The 19,165-nt window shown below is 34.2% G+C and overlaps 1 protein-coding gene across 5 annotated transcripts in view; it reads right to left on the bottom strand.

Moving 5' to 3' along the window:
- Positions 1–19,165, bottom strand: part of GALNT13 (polypeptide N-acetylgalactosaminyltransferase 13) — a 462,125-nt gene that overhangs the window by 4,137 nt on the left and 438,823 nt on the right. For 4 of the 5 annotated variants that reach the window (XM_074363673.1, XM_074363674.1, XM_074363676.1 and 1 more), the window contains exons 12-13: positions 10,888–11,022; positions 2,253–3,061 (exon numbers count right to left, since the gene is read on the bottom strand). In XM_074363673.1, the coding sequence (XP_074219774.1) occupies positions 2,876–3,061; positions 10,888–11,022 (321 nt within the window). In that variant the 3' untranslated portion in view covers positions 2,253–2,875. Of the gene's footprint in view, positions 1–2,252; positions 3,062–10,887; positions 11,023–19,165 lie in introns of those variants that run through there. The other variant, XM_074363678.1, reaches the window with a different exon arrangement.

The following is a 19,165-nucleotide window of genomic DNA, read 5'->3' as shown; positions in this document are numbered from 1 at the left end:
TATCTTCTCAGTACCCAAATGCTGAAATTTAATTCCAATAATTGCATCAGGTTAACCAGTCATTACATGTCTTCTCTCTTGAGTTCACATTTACATTTTGAAATCATATTTTTGGACTTTTCAGATATACATTTTAAGTCCACATACTTTTACATACTAATTTATGCACTAATTATATACATTATTATACACAGTTCTGCTCAATTTCATGGGCAATGCTTAGAACCATACTATATGAAAAACTCCCCAACCAGAAGAGAAGTATTTGAATATGGGAGGTGATTTAGAGATATATCTTGAAAAAAGCATGGCATATACTTTTGTTGCAAATTACCAAAATTAATGGTAGACAAATACTTTTTGGGGGAGGGCTTGATATTATATTGAAAGTTGGAAGATTAAAAAATGCAGGAGGCATGCAAAAAAATGGTGGAGAAACACTGCCTAGACAATTGTAAATTTTTTGGATTAGGACTACAAACACCCTGGACTGCACTGTACTGAGAAAAGAATGGAAAACAGGCTTGTGGTAGAGGATGCTTAATACACAACAAACAGGAAATTAAAAGAGCAAGGCTATTAGATGTGAAGATTTCAAGATTGAGGCCTTTGCTATTGTTCTTTTCGATGCTTGGAATCAAGCCATTTATACCGAAAAATGGATAAAAGAAGAAATGGCCAAAGATAGGCAAAAAGATAGTTGATTTATACTCATGATGCCAGAAATTATGTTCTTGGCTTATGAACCAACAGCCAACTTGAAAAAAGATACAAAATAAAACAAAGACTTTTTTCTAGAAAGTTCTAGTTAAAATCAATAAATGTCTTCATTTTTGTTACGTACCTGAGATCCTTTGTGTATATATGTCCTTTTCCCCAAAAAAGTCACTTACCCTTGTTTGCTTCTATTAGATCCTTTTTTTTAAATGTATATGACTTTAAGGACTAGATTGAATATGTTGTCAACTACATATATAGTGATAATTAAAAAAAACTAGTAAGTATTGTTCTTTCTAAAAAATGCATAAATATTTTATCTGAAGGAATTCATTAATAGTCAAAAGCCACTGCTGATAAGAACAACTAGCCAAAGAAAATTCCTCTTCAATGTAGTGGAGTACAAAGATCATTTTAGGGTCTGATAGCCCTAAGTGTGAATTTCTGTTCCCCAGGTTACTAGCTGTGATAATTTGGGCAAGCTACCAAATCATTCTGAGGACCTAGATTCTTTTTTTCCCCAGAAAATGCTTAGTTATACTAATACGTACTATGCTGTTTCTTCTACTGCTTAAAAAATTTGACTTTCCGTCAACTATCTAACTCTGATCCCTTGCCAACCTGATATGGGTGAAAATGTTAATTATGTTTATGGGCAACATTACTTATGGTAAAAATGACCTCTGATTAAGTGCATCTGCATCTGATAAACTGTATTATAATACCTAACAGGAAGCCAAAGTCTGGGCTTCTTTAAGTGCAGAGACTTGTAATTGTGCATGTTCCCCGGGGTTACAAGAGCTATGCCTACAGAGTTATTACAGAGATACTGTCTCCTTTGAGGCATAAGGCTATTAAGCCAGGATAGTTTCCCCACCCGCCTTATGTGGCTCTTGTCCTCTTGCACAGGGCTGTCACCTGTGGAGAAACTAGCTCCCATGAGTTTGTGTGAACCACTGGGGGAGCTGCTGCAAATTCTGAGAGAAGTAAGCTGTGGTTTCTGTGCTAGAATCTATAAGAAGACTTGTGAAACTAAATAGTTAAGTCTGAGAAGGCAACTTGGTGGGCACTGTACCTACCACGTATTGTTCCTTTGAAAACAAAGAAAATATATGCAAATTGCCTTGTATACAAGTTCTCTTTGTACAAAAGGTCCAGACGCATGTTTGGATTGCCCTTGTTTTGACTGTGGGTCTAATCTAAACAACACCCCTTCCCTCCTCTCCTCCCCTACTTCCATTCCCAGCCTTGTCACAAGCATTCCAAGCTCAACTGTGTCTTCTACTAACCTTTAACTGATTCATCTGAACCAGTGTAACTCCTTAACTTCCCATGTGTTCTCATAGTAAGGTACTGGACAACGTAATAGCCTTTATTTACAGGACAATAAACCCTTAAGATCAAGAACTAGGACATGTTCTTATTTGGACTCTTTACAAGAATTCCATACCAGTTTTTTGACTTGAACTGAATAATGATTCATTTTATTGCCTACTGAGAAGATAGTCACAAATCATACAAGTCAGAGATGAAGGTACAATTTTTAAAAGCTTTTATTATTATAATTATATAACTTAACCAACCACAAAGAAATGTTTAGAAATGATTTACTGCATGAAGTTACTGAAAATTACATCTTAGTCTTCAATAATGCATTTGCTTTAAGTGTTAGGTTAAAATAATAAATTCTAGAAGGATATGTTATGTCTGCACAAAGTATCTGAATAAAAATTAACAAAATTTAATAATTTCAGTGTTCCAAGAACAATCAATTTTTTGGCTATGTTGGTTTTTTATTGATTTTTTCAGCTCTAGTGCAAAATCTGTTGCCACATAGACATGGTTATACTTAGCCTCAAAAGAGCTAATATGTCATAATGTACTCCATCAATTATATTTAAGCATGTATTATATTTGAAATAAAGAAAAAAACCTGGAACATACCTATTAATGTATAATAACAAACACCTCTTAATATATACAGCCTCCAAATTAATGAGCAGCTAAGAAGTAAAAGACATAAAAATAATTCCATGGAGAAATAGCACATACATTTTTTTAACCACATTTTAAAGAAGTTGCTAGATTTCAATAACAGAACAAAACAAAAACACAAAAATAAAACTGCTAAAGTCTGCAACACAAACCACCAAAATTATTAGAGAAAGTAATCAGTAGAATTCTTAAAAATATTTCTAAAAATTTCCATTCTTGTGTAGTTCCTTAGTAGCCATTTTTGCAAAAGGCTATCATTACATATTTCCACAGTGGGCTGTAGGGAGCCATCAGCTACTTTGCTTACTGAGAGACAGGACTGGGTGATTATGTGAAGAAAAGTGTGGGTCTGTTTGACAAAAAAAATAATGAATAATGACAAAATCAAGTACAAGGGCAGTAAAAAATCAATCATTCTCGGCAACATACAATTTCTACTGGATAAGCAGGGAAAGCACATGTCACAATAATTGCATCCACAGAGCTGTGAGCCACATCCCTTTAGCTGGCTTTCATGTCAACTGTTTTCAGTAGGAGTAAATGAAGATAAGATTGAGAATATGGAGAAGAGCTTGAGATCAAATGATGAAACATTTTTGGCAAAAAGTTATTTTGGATAGAAAAGGCTATTGATAATATAGTGTTCATTTTAGTAATAAAATGCTCTTAGCATGAAATGAATTATTTTGTGAGTGCCTATTCAAAATCATTGATTAGTCCAGGGAGTTTTCAGTTACAGTCTTTGGATTCTTCATTCCTTTGCCCTACACCTGAGTGCACGCCAGGGAAGAATCTGAGAGATAATTTAGCTTTCAGGCTTTGCTTTATGTGGTACAGTATGGTACTCAGATTGTTTCCACCATGTTTTCACAGGTCTAACCTGGTGGCATTAAAAATGTTCCATATACACATTGCTACATTCATCTAAATGTCATTTAGGAAGTTCATGAAGAGAGCAAAAAAAACCCAAAAACGATCAACTCCATTTGGGCTCTTAATTTGTCCTAATTCTCCAAACAAAATTTGTGATTAGTTTATTTGCCTCTTTCTTGTTTTCCATCTGTTTCCTCCACAGGAACATAAGCTCCAGGAAGGCCAGGGACGATGACTACCTCCATCGTCCAGCTTAGTGCCTGCTCCCAGGAGGCACTCTACAGTTTGTTGATTGAAATACTTAGTGAAAGGCCAATGAAGAAAATAAATTAGGATAAAATTAAACCACATCTCTTGAGCAGCTTAATGGATACAAATCATTGGATTTTCCATTTCAGAGACTTATGTTCTATAGTCAAATGATAGATAAATGATTACAAGATAAGAAAGGTAACATTATCATATGTAATCAATTTTATTTGTGAATTGATAATGTTCACTATATAGTTGATTTGTTAAGGAGACTAGTTTTTTGGGTTCTTTTTTGTAAACTCAAACTTGAATTTCCTATGTATACTGTTTTAAATTTTTAGCCTTGATAATCCTCTACCCTTTGTAATTTTTTTTTTGCAGTGAACTTTTTTTTTGGTAAATGTCATGTTAAAGCCCCAGGTGTTAGTGATTATGAATTTCATGTGTTATTAAAAAGAAAAATGAATTATAAAATTTTCCTTGGTTTAAAACAAAAATAAAACTTGATTTTACTTATACTCAGGAAATGTAACTCCAGAACATGAATGCAGTATAAATTTTTCCATAAAAAATATACTTGTAATATTTTGTCCCAGAATGTTTATTACATGAATGACAATGAAGAAAATTCAAAGAAATTTCACTCCAGATACTTCTAATTTCTTCTGATTTATGGTTTTTTAGAAATCTGAAACAACTCCATTGAGATACAAAATTATTTTTCATTAAAAAACAAAACCCACTAAAACATTTAGTGTTTTCATTTGTTTGAGAAAAAAAGGATTGTAAATTTTTTTCTGAGTATTCTCTCCAGAAGAGAAACCCACTATTAATATTTTATTTGTTTTCTAGTAATTTTTATCATTTATGCAAATATGCAATTGAGGTCATCCAGTTAAATATCCTTCAGTTTGTATTGTGGGCATCATTCTATAATTAAATATTCTAAAAACATAAAAAATAAACAATTTCTACAAAGTAGATTTGCCAAAAGTCATTTAACTTTTCCATTGGTGGGGATATCCAATTTGGCACTATTATAAATAATGCTGTGAGAAATATTTCTGAACATCTCTCTCCAAATCTATAATCATTTCTTTAGAGATGATTCTTAGAAGTGAACTCACAAGGTCAAAATGTATGAACATTTTAATACATATTAGCAAAATTTTAAAAACTATAATAATTATTTTGCAATAACAGCAGTAGCAGTTTTCTTGGGCTTATTATATACCAGATTACTGTTTTAGTGTCAATGTCACTGCATCTACACCAGTATTGTGTGTTGCCACTAAAAACATTTCTTGACATATGGACAGGATAAATAAATGGATAAAAGAGCATATATGAAATGATTTTTTATTTACTTATTTTGGATAGTTTTTTATTTTTATTGGCTAATTTCTATGTCTCCTATGCTGAATATTTTTATACTGGATTACTTTTTTTCTTTTAACTGCCCTTTTTTAAGCATACCAGCCCTTTGTCATATTTGTTACAAATGCCTCTCACAACTTTAGGAACTGTCATGTTAACTCAATTTTGAAGGCAATGTGACATACAGGCTGACATGCAGCATACTGCCAAATATCATTTCCTATAGCATTATTTAAAATACTGACTAGGAAACAGAGTAATATGGACCCAAAGTTAGTATTCATTTTTTATTATAATATACCATTACTTAATTTTTCTCCACTGAAGTATAAAGCATTAGGGGGATTTACAAAATTTTAATCATACTATTTTAAGATGCATAAGAAAAAATTAATAATTCCTGCCTTCAAACATATTTGTATATTTTGCTAAGACAAAATGTGTCATGGAATATCCCTAAATCTACCCTTTTAAAGATACAATTACTACTGAAAGCCAACTGGAATCAGGCTACAGAAACAATTTTCATGACATAATAAGAATCATAAAATTATAAAATTAGATCATACCGCTGCACTTTTGGATTAAAAAGCACTAGGTAAAATATTTGATATTAAAATGAACAAATAGAAGTGACTGCATGGCTGATTGAAGAACCAATCATACAGGTCTCAGTTTAAAAGATGCCATACTAAAAGTTTAAAATAAAACTCAATTAATTACTTTTGCATATAATGATAAACAAAGTAAGACTCAATTTGGACTACTACGGACATTTAATATCCAAGGCAATAGGATTTCTCCTACTGATCAAATACCAAGTAACAATTATTTAAAAATTAATACAATTAAGTCTTTATTTAAAATACTAAGTGTGAGCTCCTGACAAGGTGATCTGTGCGTTTGTTAGAATAGAAAATGAGTATTCTAAAAAAAAAAAAAAAGTGTAAATGTTTAACAAGCAAAAACTAAAAATGCAATACTAAATTATTAAAATTTCTGTTTGCTAATTGATACGATATCACGGCTATGGGTCAGTGTGACTAGGGAAAGGTAATACTTCTCTAATATATACAGCCTTCAAAAGGTAAATTGAGCCTCTATTTTTATTAGGAAAGCTACACAGGGAAATGGCTGGGTTGGCAGTTATAGATGACTTACCTTAAAATTATATTCCCATTTACCTGCTTTCTGATAAAGGTAAATAAAAGAGGAAGCATTAAATAAAGTCTAAATATAAGCTTCTATGATCTCAGTAAATATCAATCCTACATATTTTACCTACTGAAAAAAATTTCTAATATTGTGATTTTGGCAAACATTTGATACAGATGGATATCAAATTCACAGCAAGTATTTTCTCAGTCAACTTGCTCAGTCACATGAAAAACAAGACTTATTTTTAGCATCAGATTTTGCTTCCTTTTTTTTCTTTGTTGCATAGTGTTTGTTGAGCATAAGTGTTCTGTTCTAAAATTAGATTCTCACACTGTATGTAGCTGCCTGGATGTTCAAAAGGAAATGTCATTATGTGCACTTATTGCAGTAGAATGTAAATTTCAAATGGATTGGAACGCAATTACAATGAAATAGAATAATATAAGAAAATTTAAATTAAAGAGAATGGATGGATGACAGATCTTTATAAAAATAATATTAAAACTGTTTCAGTGAGATGATATTTAGGGATTTTTTTCTTTTGTTTTAACTTTGTGGCAGTAGGCTTTCATAGCACCAAAATATTCAGGTATTTTATTCAGGAGATTCTAGACCAGGTGGGGATCTTCAGAGTTGCTAATGATGCTCAGATTGCCCCTAGGTTGAACATGTTTGGCCAGGTACAAAGTGATACTGAATTACATTCATGATTGTGTTATTTAAGAAATACTTAGTGTTAATTAAGAAAGTGGAAAACTCCATATTTCAAATCAAAGTTGACCAAAGACATGTATTTATTGCCGTGTGCTTAGTTTCATTCAAATAAAAGGTGAAGCAATTAGATATTAATTAATCATATTGCAAATATATATTGCTAAAGTTTCTAAGCAATTAGACCATACTGACAAAGTAGTTTCATGAATGCCTGTTTATCTAAATAGGCTTTATATATTGCAGAATATCTTTCCAATTATTAAGGAAAGGAGAAATTCTTTGTGAATAAAATTTGGTACTGAAAAATCAACAGTATTTAACAATTTCTTTCATATGTAGTACTGTACACTTAGCTAATCAGATCATTAATTATCATTTGAAAGCATCTAATTGTTTCTAGTTTTTCAGTGACCTCAGGAAGCAATGTAGTGTAGTGGAAAGATTGCTGGATTTAGTGCCAGAAACCTGGGGTGTACAAACCTAGACAAGGAATTTAAACACTGTAAGCTTTGCTTTACTGATATGAAAAATACAAATAATGATATTATCCTATAGGACTATTGTAAGAAAATAGATTCTTGCATGAGAAAATATGTATAATTATAGACACTCGGTAAACTTTATTGCCTTCTCTTCCCCTCTCCTAACCACCTAAGAAGTAAACAAACCAAAGCAGCCAGATAGACTCCAGTTTTGAGGCTTTATGATACTGTTTCAATTTTTCTCTGGATGTACAGACATTTCTGATCCTATTTATGACTTGCTTTTTTAAGATTGAAAGGACTATGGGAGATAAGGTGATGGACTATTTCAGCTGTTCCCACTGTGAGACTCACAATTGTACTGATAACTAGCTTTCTTTGATTACTTTATTAGGACCTAAATCCTGCCTCAGCTGCTGGCAGTGTGATCTTTGTGCTGTAGCTTCCTCCTGATGAAGGCTAATAGGAGAGAACTTTAAGGTAAGTTTCAGCTCTGTAATTCTCTGAACTCCACCAAGTTTCATACTGCTTTGAAAGTTCACCACCTCAGAGGTTTCTCAAAGAAGAATACATTTGTCCTTGATAGCCATAGATAAAGAACTGAATTAAAGCAATGGCAGGTGGCAGCCGTCGACTTTCCACTGGTTGGAATACGAACCTAGAGCTGCTTGGCAGTTACTCCCATTTCCCATCTCAGCACGTCTCATTCTTTTGCTCCGTTTCCCTCCCCCATCTCTCCTGGCAGCCTTGTCATTTTCCGAAATATATTTATGCCTTTTCCTAACTTTGCAGTACTTTTCAACAGTGCATATAAAAAGACTAAAGAAGATAAGCAGATGTCTGGCCACTATCTAGACCTGTCCTTCTCAAACTCTAAAGTGTATGTAAATACCCTAGGGATTTTGTTAAAAAATACACTCTGATTTAGTGTGTCTAGGGTAGTTTCTCAGATTCCTAACTTCTAACAAGTTCCCAGGTGACGTTACTAGTCCTAGAATCACACTGTGGGTAGCAATTCTGTAGACTAAAGTGATCACAAATCTAAAACTTAAAGAAAAAGGTAATTATAAAAAATAAATACTATATTTTAATTTCATTTAAAAAAAATTATCTCTTTTTTTTTTTCTGACTTCTTCACAAATAAAATCAGTGTTTTCTTCAAAGCTGAAATTTCCAGAAAGGCAGTGTGTTATTTCTCCAATTGTTCTATTCTTATGTGTCTCCTCTACATTTTGATTTATACATTTTTTAATTTGGCAAAAAACCCCACTACATTATGATTTAAAATTTTAAAGTTATACAAGTTGAACATCACAATTTAATTTTGAAAACATAAACATGTAGGTGAGTGAATTAAACTGTTAACATAGTTATCAAGATGATTGGATTATTTAAAAATAGACTTTTTTCAATATTTATGGCATATTATAAACTTTTGGTGTGTGTTTTAGAAACAAAGTTTACATGACACAAAATACTGCAATGCTCTAAAGATACTGCAATAGATAACTACTAGTCATCCCCAAATAGTAAATTTATGAAAAACATTTCTTTGTCTTAGCTGGAGCTATTTATTTTTTTTTTCACTTTTCTTTCAACTTCCCTTAATATTCAATAATCTTGCTACTGACTGATAAAAATATGAACAAATATACACCTAATTACCAATGGTAGTTATTTCAAGTATGAAGTAATTTGAATTATGACTACAGAAGTCATTGTCCACTCAAAAATTACAGAAAAATTTAAAGATTAGACATATTCTGAAAATCAACACTATTTTATGTTATAAAAAATATACTCATTCCCCTTTCCTTTTAATATATGCTAGATTTCTTTGTTTTTTAGCCCCAGCCCAGTAAAGTCCTGGTTCTTAGTGAAAACTAAAGAGTAATGACAGCAACAACAGAAAGTTTTACTGAAAAACTTGTGGGCTTTCTCCTTTATCTCTACATGTATCTGTATTTTTCCTCACGAAAGAGGTAGGGAGCTCAGGGTCCAGGGTCACCCACGTATATTATTGAAGGAATCAGCATCCATCTGGAGGCTTAAAGGGGGGTGATGGATAATAACAGTTGAAGAGAAGAACATGGTGGTCAGACAAAGATGAATAAGATATTAAGAAGACAAAAGAATCCGATTGGAACACACTGGTGCAATATAGGAAGGGTCCAGTGTGCTTGTAATAATGTCCTGGAAGAAAAGTACTTTGTGCCCAAGGAGCCTGGTAATGTGTAAATTTTAGAGCCCAATTTTAACCCTACACAACCAGTTTCAAATCACAAAAGAATTCAGTAAGTTTTCCTGATATTCCACTTAAGAAACTACAACATCATGCAAATTAAATTGACATTTGAAAAGTGTTTAAAGAAGAAGACTTTGTTAAGATACCAGTAATACCAACAACTTTGTAGACTGGTTTCTAAAATGTTCCTCTTGCAGAGTATTTTAGGCTTGCAGAGAACACTGCATTTGTGAAATGCATTTACCTCTACTGAATTACTTATTTTGTAAGAATAAAGTTTATTTCTCATCCCTAAATAAGTCACCAACCATTTAATCATGTGGAAAACATAAACCAGGTGACCAACCCATTTTGCTAAGCAGAGAGAACGGAAAGAAATGCAGTTGTTTCAAGGCAGCTTCTTTATGCAGAGGGAAATATTTCTTTTTTATTAGCTCCATCTGATGGTTGATCTGGTTTTTACACACTGCCCAGCTATAAATTCCCAACAGCAACTTTACTGTTTTTTGTCCCTCTCTCCTATCAGAAAACAAATTGTGCTATATTGGGAAGATACTCCTTAATTGGTTATGTACCTAATTAATTTATTGATCTATGAAATATTTACTGATATGAAGGATATCCATGCTAATCTTGTGGGCTTTTTTCTTTTTTCCTTTAAATTGAGAAGCATAAGTATCACAGATCACAACAGTTTAAAATTTTATATTTGAAAATTTGAAAATATTACTGATGCTTTCCTGTATGCACATCTTCACACAGGACGGACATACTTCTCAGATGAGCGTGGCTGGCCCATTGGCTAATTTATGTTGAGCGAGTACATGGTGAGAACAAATTTCAAGCACATAAAATTGACTTTATTTTCCTTATTCATGTTTCATACTAATGGAATAGTTTGGCAAAAAACTTATTTATGTGATATACTGCCCTAATGCTCTCAGAAATGAGCATGCATGCTTGAAAATACAGTTCTTTCATTGCAGAGAAAAAATAGCTTAGGATTTAAATGTATTTGAAATGCATAAGTGAGTCTAAGCATCAAATAAGAAGTAAATTAAGAAGATACCCTACCTCAGCATCATACTCCCATAACTGATTTCCTCTCATATGGTGGCATTTTAACATGATTACAGGTCCATTGAGTCTAGAAACGTCCAAGCACAAGTCATCGGTTCGGATTTCTTTGTCAGCAGTATAAGAAAATACCTGAAAATAAAAAATTCAGCTAATAAAATAGTATCTTCTTAAAAACAAAAAGTCACAGTATAGCAGATTTATCTGTGGAAGCTTTCATATCAGATAAACTTGTGTTTTCAAATGATCTCTGCTGTGTGATCTTGAGAAAGCTAGTTCATCTCTCTGCGTCCTTTTTCTCAGTTGCAAAATCGAGACAGTGTCATCTGCTTTAGGAGGTTTTTGTGAAGCCTCAACTTACCAACTAAATTATTAAATGCATATTATTTGTACTGCATTTCCTGTACTATACTTGCCTTATAAAGTTCACACAACAGGTTCAGTAAAATACAGTGTAAATTTCATGGAGTTCCGTAAAGAGAAGTCCCTGTTCCCACCACCACATGACCAATTCCCCAACTCTAGAGACAATGATGTTTTTCATCCTCTTTCTTTCCATAACATAAGTACATCACATAAATTTTATTAGATAATGTCAGCAGGTTTCTGAAGGTTGTCGAATGATCTTTAGGGATCTCATTAAAGGCAAGCACTATGCTTATCCCTCTCATGTGGTTTTGGCTGGGCTTGACTATAATTCTTCTCAAAATATCCAAGAAATGCCAAGGTGGATAGTAGACTCATTGTTAGCTAACTCAAACTGATACTATAATAATCTCTATTATTTTGTTCCTAGTGTAAATAATTTGTTATAACATTATTAAAGTTTCATGAAGGTTATTAAGTCCATGATTATACAAGTTGTTTTCTTCTGTGAATCATGATAAGCATGCTTTGGTAGTCTGTGGGTCTTTTTTTTTTTCTCTTCTCTCTGTAATGTCAAGAGGAAGTACGGCAAGGAAATTCATCTTGGAGTCTTTTTGTTTCCCAAAGCAGTCTGATGAAATCTCAGGAACTCAGCTCTACAAATCACTTATAAACTCAGAGTCCTAGTCTTTAAGCTGAACAAGTTAGTCTTAAAACGGTTGCCTGAACAGCACTGCTACTCAGGGCTTCTAGGACAGTCATAAGCAGTGGTGAGAGGAAGATGCAGTCAGTGATTGATGGAACCCAAGTACGTTCGTAAGCTAACATCTTAAAATGAAAATTTTCACGAAGGTTATGCATTCTGCTCAACCATATAAAAACTTGAGAAGGATATAAAGTTCATTTACTTGAACTATTTAAAATATATTACAGACTTGAGGTATGGAATTCAGAAAAAAATTTCCTATCTTTGACACTTTTTAACGTACATCCTTCTCATGGAAAAATGAGTAATCAAAAGAAGAATAAAGGCAACACATCAAAGAGAAGTATTTGTATCTTTCCCAAACATGGTTAGTAATTTTTAAATACAATTCCAAACATTTGATTAAATAAATGAATCTGGTTAGCATACCTTAACCTAAGGGAGGGTCATTTCTGAGAAATTTCTTTTGCCCATTATGAAATTATTTCCATGTGAGGGATAATTTTCACTTGGAAGTGGCGTGCTTTTAGTTGTACACAGATGCTAATGTAAAGGGAGACACCAAAGCATCCATATTCGCCATTAATTTTACAGAATTAGTATAATCATGGCCTGAGCAATAATTCTCTGAGGGCTCTCCATGATAGTTTGGCAACTTAAATTTTTGCCAGTTCTATAGAGCAGCCACAAAGCATTCTTTGTTCCTCAGTTTCTATTTTGATTCATTTTGGGGTCAACTAGTAGATATCTTAAGTAATTTACATTACATTTAAGAAAGATATTTGTAGAATACAGCCTAAGCCTATATGTACATATATGACATTATCTTTATTTGGACCTTACAATTGAAAAAGAAATTAACTGATGCATCTGCAAGCCATGGGGATTGCTGGCAAACACTGGAAGATAGAAGCAAGGAATAATTCTCCCTTATAGGTTTCAGAAAGAAAGTGCCCCTTCTGACACCTTGATTTCAGACCTCCAGGCTCGAGAACTGTGAGGCAATACATTTCTGTTGTTTTAAGCCATCCAGTTTGTGATGGTTTGTTACAGCAGTCTGAGAAAACTAATACACTTCCTTTTATTCCTTGTGCTAGTTGAAGCATTTAAGAGTCATGGAATCAGTTTTCCAAACTGTCATTGCAAACTTTGGAAAGGGAAGTTGGACTTTAGATTTCAGATGTATTCGATTGCGTCTCGGTGTCTGGGCTTAAAATTGTAACGTCCAGCTGTATTTTCCAAAAGCATCAGAGCAATAGTTTTGATAATCATTTTTCTATTTAAATATATCTTCATAAAGTGGTTCTTTACTGTGATTAGACGATTTATTTGCTTTTATGTATACTTCATTGAGGTCAGATTGATTTCTGTATCTGAACTGATGCACTCAAAAGAGTTTAGGAGTAACTCCACATATCTAAAAGATGATAGCCAATTCCAGTTTCAATTCCTTTCAGTCTTAATATTGTTTTCAGAGAAGGTAAGCTTTTTCATTACAGCCCACATGCATATAGTTTGCTCTGGATTTTTATTTTTGGGAAGTATGTCCAAAGGCATTTTATGATTCTTCAAATATCTAAAACTAAAATAACATTTAAACATATTTTAAGGACTGTGTGTGAATTATCCAAAATACTCTGCATTAAATTAGTGCTTTCACACAATGAAAGAACGTGTCAATATATTCTTTTTAAAATTGTATCATCCTTAAAATCCTAATGTTGTATAGCTGTTTCTTTAAAAATACTCTTATATCTTTTACCCCTTTGAAAAACTGCAAGCAGCATAAGCAGCCTTTCACAAAACCTTGTTGGAGGGGTGCATGTTGGAAGCCAAGGACACTGTGTTCTGTGTTACTGGGACCTGGACCACGCCTCCTTCAGCAAGAGGCTCGGGAACTAAACGCCCTCTGCTGGCTCTGTCTTGACACAGGGTTTCTTTCCTTTTATCCTTAGGTGAAATAATTTGCCAAAAGATATGTGTGTATTTAAAAGGCTCACAAGTGTATTTGATTCAGCTTCATTACTTATACAGGTTGTGATTTCCCTGGATGTACTTGTGAATTTATAAAATACTTTTCCTGTTGAGCTCCTCAGGACAGTATTTACTATAAAAGTTCACAGTTTGAACGGATTCTATATGTCACTCTACGCCAGCCGCCTCACTTTCCAGATGAAGAAACCTAGGTCACTAAAGTTACAGGGTTCCCCCACCTTGCCAGAGCTGCTTAGTCACAGAGGTCTGTCTGGACCCCAGGCTCACTGCCATTGTTCTGCCACTTGACTATACTGTTCCTTACATACCATTATGGAGCTTTGGGCCCCCAGGGCAGTGGGGGCCGGGGGTGTCCTCCTTAGGTATTTTAAGTACAGCCAATTTGAGAAATCTGTTCACAACTATCCAGAAGGATAAACTATAAGAAAATAAATATACCATGATAGTTTTTTCCCTCATTCTGTAAAAGCAGCCCAAGAACATTTATATTGAAATAAGAAGGAAAATTGTTTATCCATAAAAATTTGACATTTAGCAATGTGATTTATTTTTAAACAAGTTCTCTCTTACTGTATATCACACGGTCCTGAAATTAGCATGGAGAGTGCATAGATGGAGTTGAATTCATCAATGGGGATGCCAAGTAAAGAGACTTTTGCTCTCACACAGGAGCTTTTTCTGTCTTATTTGATTTCAGACTTTCTAGCATGTTATCTCAGTGGTTTGTGTAGAGGAGGGTAAAGAGAAGTAGGTAGCATCCAGCTGTGTACCCTTAGCTTACATGCCTATGTGATATCTATGGTCTTTTACAGTTTGACTGCTCTAAAAGACTGTTGTTAAAAACAGGTGTGTACCTCAAGTTCAGTATTTCCATCTTGTCCTCAACATCACCTATGAAGACTAACTCTTTCTCCTTTTACTTGCATGTAACTATATGTAACAATTTGATATTTCCCTGTTTGTGCTCAGCAGGTCCCCTCATTCTTCCATCCCTTACCTGGTATGTGCTGTTCATTACCAGTAGGACTACCCATTCCACTTTGTCCAGGAAAAGATCACATCCTTAAAGTCTTAGTAGATTCTTCAGTCTTCATGTAGTATATTGTGATTAAACTTACCCAGATAGCTTATTTGCACTGTATTGCAGCTATGGAATTATCTCTATAAATCTTTGGAGCAGGACAGCATGAAAACAGTGGACTTTGGAAAATGACACAGATGGGTTTGGGACCTTCCTCCACACTCATCAGAATCACAGTGCCTGTGAGCCATTGTCAGAATTTTAGCTTCCCCATCTGGGAAGAGGGATAAAGATGCCCCTTTTTTCCTGAGATGTTTCAGAGATTGAATGAGGTAATACATTCAATTCTAAACACAGTACTTAACCCACCTAACATAGTATTAGTTATCATCTGTGCAAACTCCAGGCATATAATCTACATTTGATTACACTGTCTTGTCTTTTTGTTTTATTTTTTAAAACTTGCTGCCCCAATAACAATGTTAAAGATATATTTTGAATACCTATGGAGACAGTTCTAGGAGAAGATTATGTGTCCAGTAATTATTTATTGAATTAATGAAAACAGTTTGTTTTTGGAATTCTCTAGTCCACTCCACTTTGTGGAAAACAGAGCATGAGAATAAAATAATATAATAAGTAGAATTCACTAATACAGTAACAAAATGTGACCAATACTACTATTTTCTTTCTACTTCATTATTAAATTCTCCCATTTTAAGCACTACTGATGGTAAAGTTTATGTATGTTTAATATTTTGCCTTGAAAGGTTTTAAAGGACGTCTACAATTTGAGAAATCTATTCTTGAATATTTTCCAAATATTTACTCATGTTTTACTATTGTAATATTGAAGAATATAAGTTGCAAATTTAAGCTCCATAGGAATTCCTTCCAAAAGAAACCTCACTAGATCATGCTTGCATATACAGATATTGTTTTTCAGATTCCTGTCCCCTGGTGTACATGCCCTGTATAACACCCTGTATGTGACATCATTTCTGAATATATTTTTACTGGTATTTTGCTAAAATTTCAAAAGCTTTTCACATATATTGTATTATTAAGCATGTCCTAAAACTGTAGTATGTGGCATATAATTAGAGAAAAATTATTAAATATATTAAAAAGTCTCAAGAGGCAAATTATAATGTCCTTAGATAGCACAAAGATACTCTTATTAATAGTTATAACTGCCTCTTATCTATAAAGGTAAACTATTAGTTAATTTAAATTAGACATAATTTTAAAAAATTCACCTCCATAATATTACTACAACATTTGCACCAATGCAATAATACTGAATTTTTCTAGGTGGTTTCAAGCTTAAAGAAATCCTACTTATGGCATTTGTCATTGCTGCCAACTAAGATCAATTTAGTTTGGCTTCCTCCGAAAGCTGACATTAAACAAGGATTTAAGTGCGAGTGGTCTTAAGTAGGTAGATGATCCCAAGAAAGACTAGTCGGAGTGCAGGGAAGGCAAAGCAGCCAGTAAAGGGGACGTTACCAGTTCGTTACACTGTGCGCAGCTGGGGCTGGATCCTGCTGCGGATCTCTAGGAAACAGTACAGAGCAAACCTCAGACTCAGTTCCCTGGAAGGGTGAAGGAGCTGGGATCATTATACCACCTGCCCTCTGCTTTTGCTTGAGGTATGCTTCCAGGAAGTAGGGGTGATTAATCCCCCAGGTGTGACTATTCGGGCAAAGCAGTCACTGGCAGAGAAAATCATCAGGCAAAGGAACAGAGATTCTGGCCTTTGGATACTGGGCTGGAAGTAGGTGGAAGGAGAGACACTAAATATTTTGGGATAACTTGCTGTGTGCTTGGCAAGATAGCAGTCATCTTAAATATTAGTATAGGAAAGATGATACAGTACAAATCATAAATTATATGTTTCTTCAATAACTTTTCAGGGTTAGCATGATCATTTCTCTTTTTCAAATAAGGAATATGAGGCTTGAGAATGATAAATGAATTCCTAGTCACTCAGATTGCAAACGGGAGAGCCTACCTTTGAACTGTGGTCTATCAGGCCCAAATCCCATGCTCTTTTCACACACTTAACATTTCTTCTGGAACATTTGAAAAATTAAACTCCAATCTTTATCCAGATTTCCCAACTTTTTCCTTAAAGATCCCATATGACCCCATGTCATTTTTCCAGGATCCCACCCAGGACACCGCATTGCATTCAGTGGTCGTATCGCCTTAGCCAGCTCTGACAGGTGCTTGGACTTTACTCTTTTTTGATGACTGGCAGTTTTGAGGAGTACTAGTTAAGGGTTTTATGGAATGCACCCCAGTTTGGATTTGTCTAATGTTCATCTCATGGTTAGATTGGGGTTTCAGGTGTTTGGGAGGAAGATCACAAAGGGGAAGTGCCATTCTCACATTTTATCAAGGGTACATGGTGTTAACGTGACTAACAACGTAAAAACTTGACCACCTACCTAAGGTAGCACCTGCCACATTTCTCCACTGGAAAGTCACCACCACCCCCTTCTGTGTTCTACTCTTTGAAAGTCAATAAGCACAGCCCTCACACAAGCAGGGAGGAGAGTTAAATTCCATATTCTGGAAGGGGGGCTGTCTACGTAAACTCTTTGGAATTCTTGTCTATAGGAGATCTCAGAGATCAATATTAACATGTCTCTAAAAACTTCAGTCTAAAACTCGAGGTCATGCTTTTATGTCAGATTTATATGTCATACCTTAAGATTCTCATAGTGGAAAATAAATCTGCCTCATGGGCCACTGTTTCACTCACTGAATGAAGAAAGTTCTCTTTAGTGGGCAGATTGCAACGTGACCATTTCTACCACCTAGAAATGGCACTTGGTCTTATCAGTGTAAGATGTGGATTGAACACTGGCCACTGTGACCTACAGAGACCACTTTGATTATTCTTTGGTATTGCAATGACAATAAAATGCGACTCTGAATTTGCCAGACGTTGTTTTTTGTACCTCTTAAAACAAAATAAACAATTTCTGTATATCCCAGCCGGATACCTACATTTTACTTCTTTTAAATAAAAAGAACATCTCAAAATCTATTTAGAAAGTCAGCAACTAGAGAGATGTAGTAGTAATACATCTGTCTGGTAGGTTTTCATTAGAAGACTAAGATTCTTTATTAGAGGTTGGAATGGACGCTAGGCTGTTTTCATGGTAACCCACTGAAGCTTTTTTTCCTTTAATGGAAAGGTAGCATTTCTGTACATACCACATGTAGCTTCTTGCTCAGTATTGGATCAAGTCCTTTGATAACAGAACAAAAGAAGTGAACTGAAAAAAAAAAAGTTCTACAGTCTGTCCCTGCTTGTGGTGAAATTATACTTGGGTCCTAAATAACAAGAATAAAAAGCCCCTTTCATTTTGGCCACATTCACCATGTCATTTTTAATAGCAACAGTGCATGCACAAGTATTTTCAAGAGGTTGTATTAGAAACAGGTGACAAGCTAGCCTTTGACAACTTTTTCAGTCTGAACCTCATTGTTTCTTTTGTCCCCTCAAGTCAGAATTTCCTTGCTTGGCATTTACATTCTATTAAAATCTTAGTTCCACTACTTATAAAACTTAATTTTCCACTCTCCCTAGTCCAGGCCTTCTACTCCATTTAGGCCAGTGTCTCGCTGTCCTCACACACACCCCATTCTCTGTGCTCCCTGACAGCTCTGCGAAGCCTTTTAGGCCCACCCTGTCCTTATCAGATCTTTTTCTGAATGCCTCTTGTACAACAGTACAAAAATTCTTTATTTCAAGAATCCTTATTTTGTATTCCCATTGAGACTGAGTGTAGGGACTGTATGCCTATTCACTTAATTTATAATTGATCTTGTTAAAAGTGGAAGTGGATTTAAACAGAATTTTACATATATATTGTCTATATAATGTATATTCCTACATAGAGAAAGATAAAAGAGACAAAATCTATCTACAAAAACAATGGTAATATAATAAAAAGAATCCAAGTATGAGGTCAGTATAAATACTTGTCCACAAAATATGATTCATTTTATAATCAATATTATTGAATTATTGTCTCTGGGTGAACCATGTATTTGGAGTAGAAAAGAAAATAAATCTTTCTCAGGAGGCAAGCAACTCTTTCCAATACTTAGTGCGTCATGGAATTTTCTTAGGGGTACCCATGGGAAGGACTCTGTCTTGTAACAGGCAG

This window comes from Camelus bactrianus, chromosome 5, assembly GCF_048773025.1.
Source record: "Camelus bactrianus isolate YW-2024 breed Bactrian camel chromosome 5, ASM4877302v1, whole genome shotgun sequence".
Lineage (NCBI taxonomy): Eukaryota > Metazoa > Chordata > Mammalia > Artiodactyla > Camelidae > Camelus > Camelus bactrianus.
This window is presented reverse-complemented; position numbering and strand designations above follow the sequence as displayed.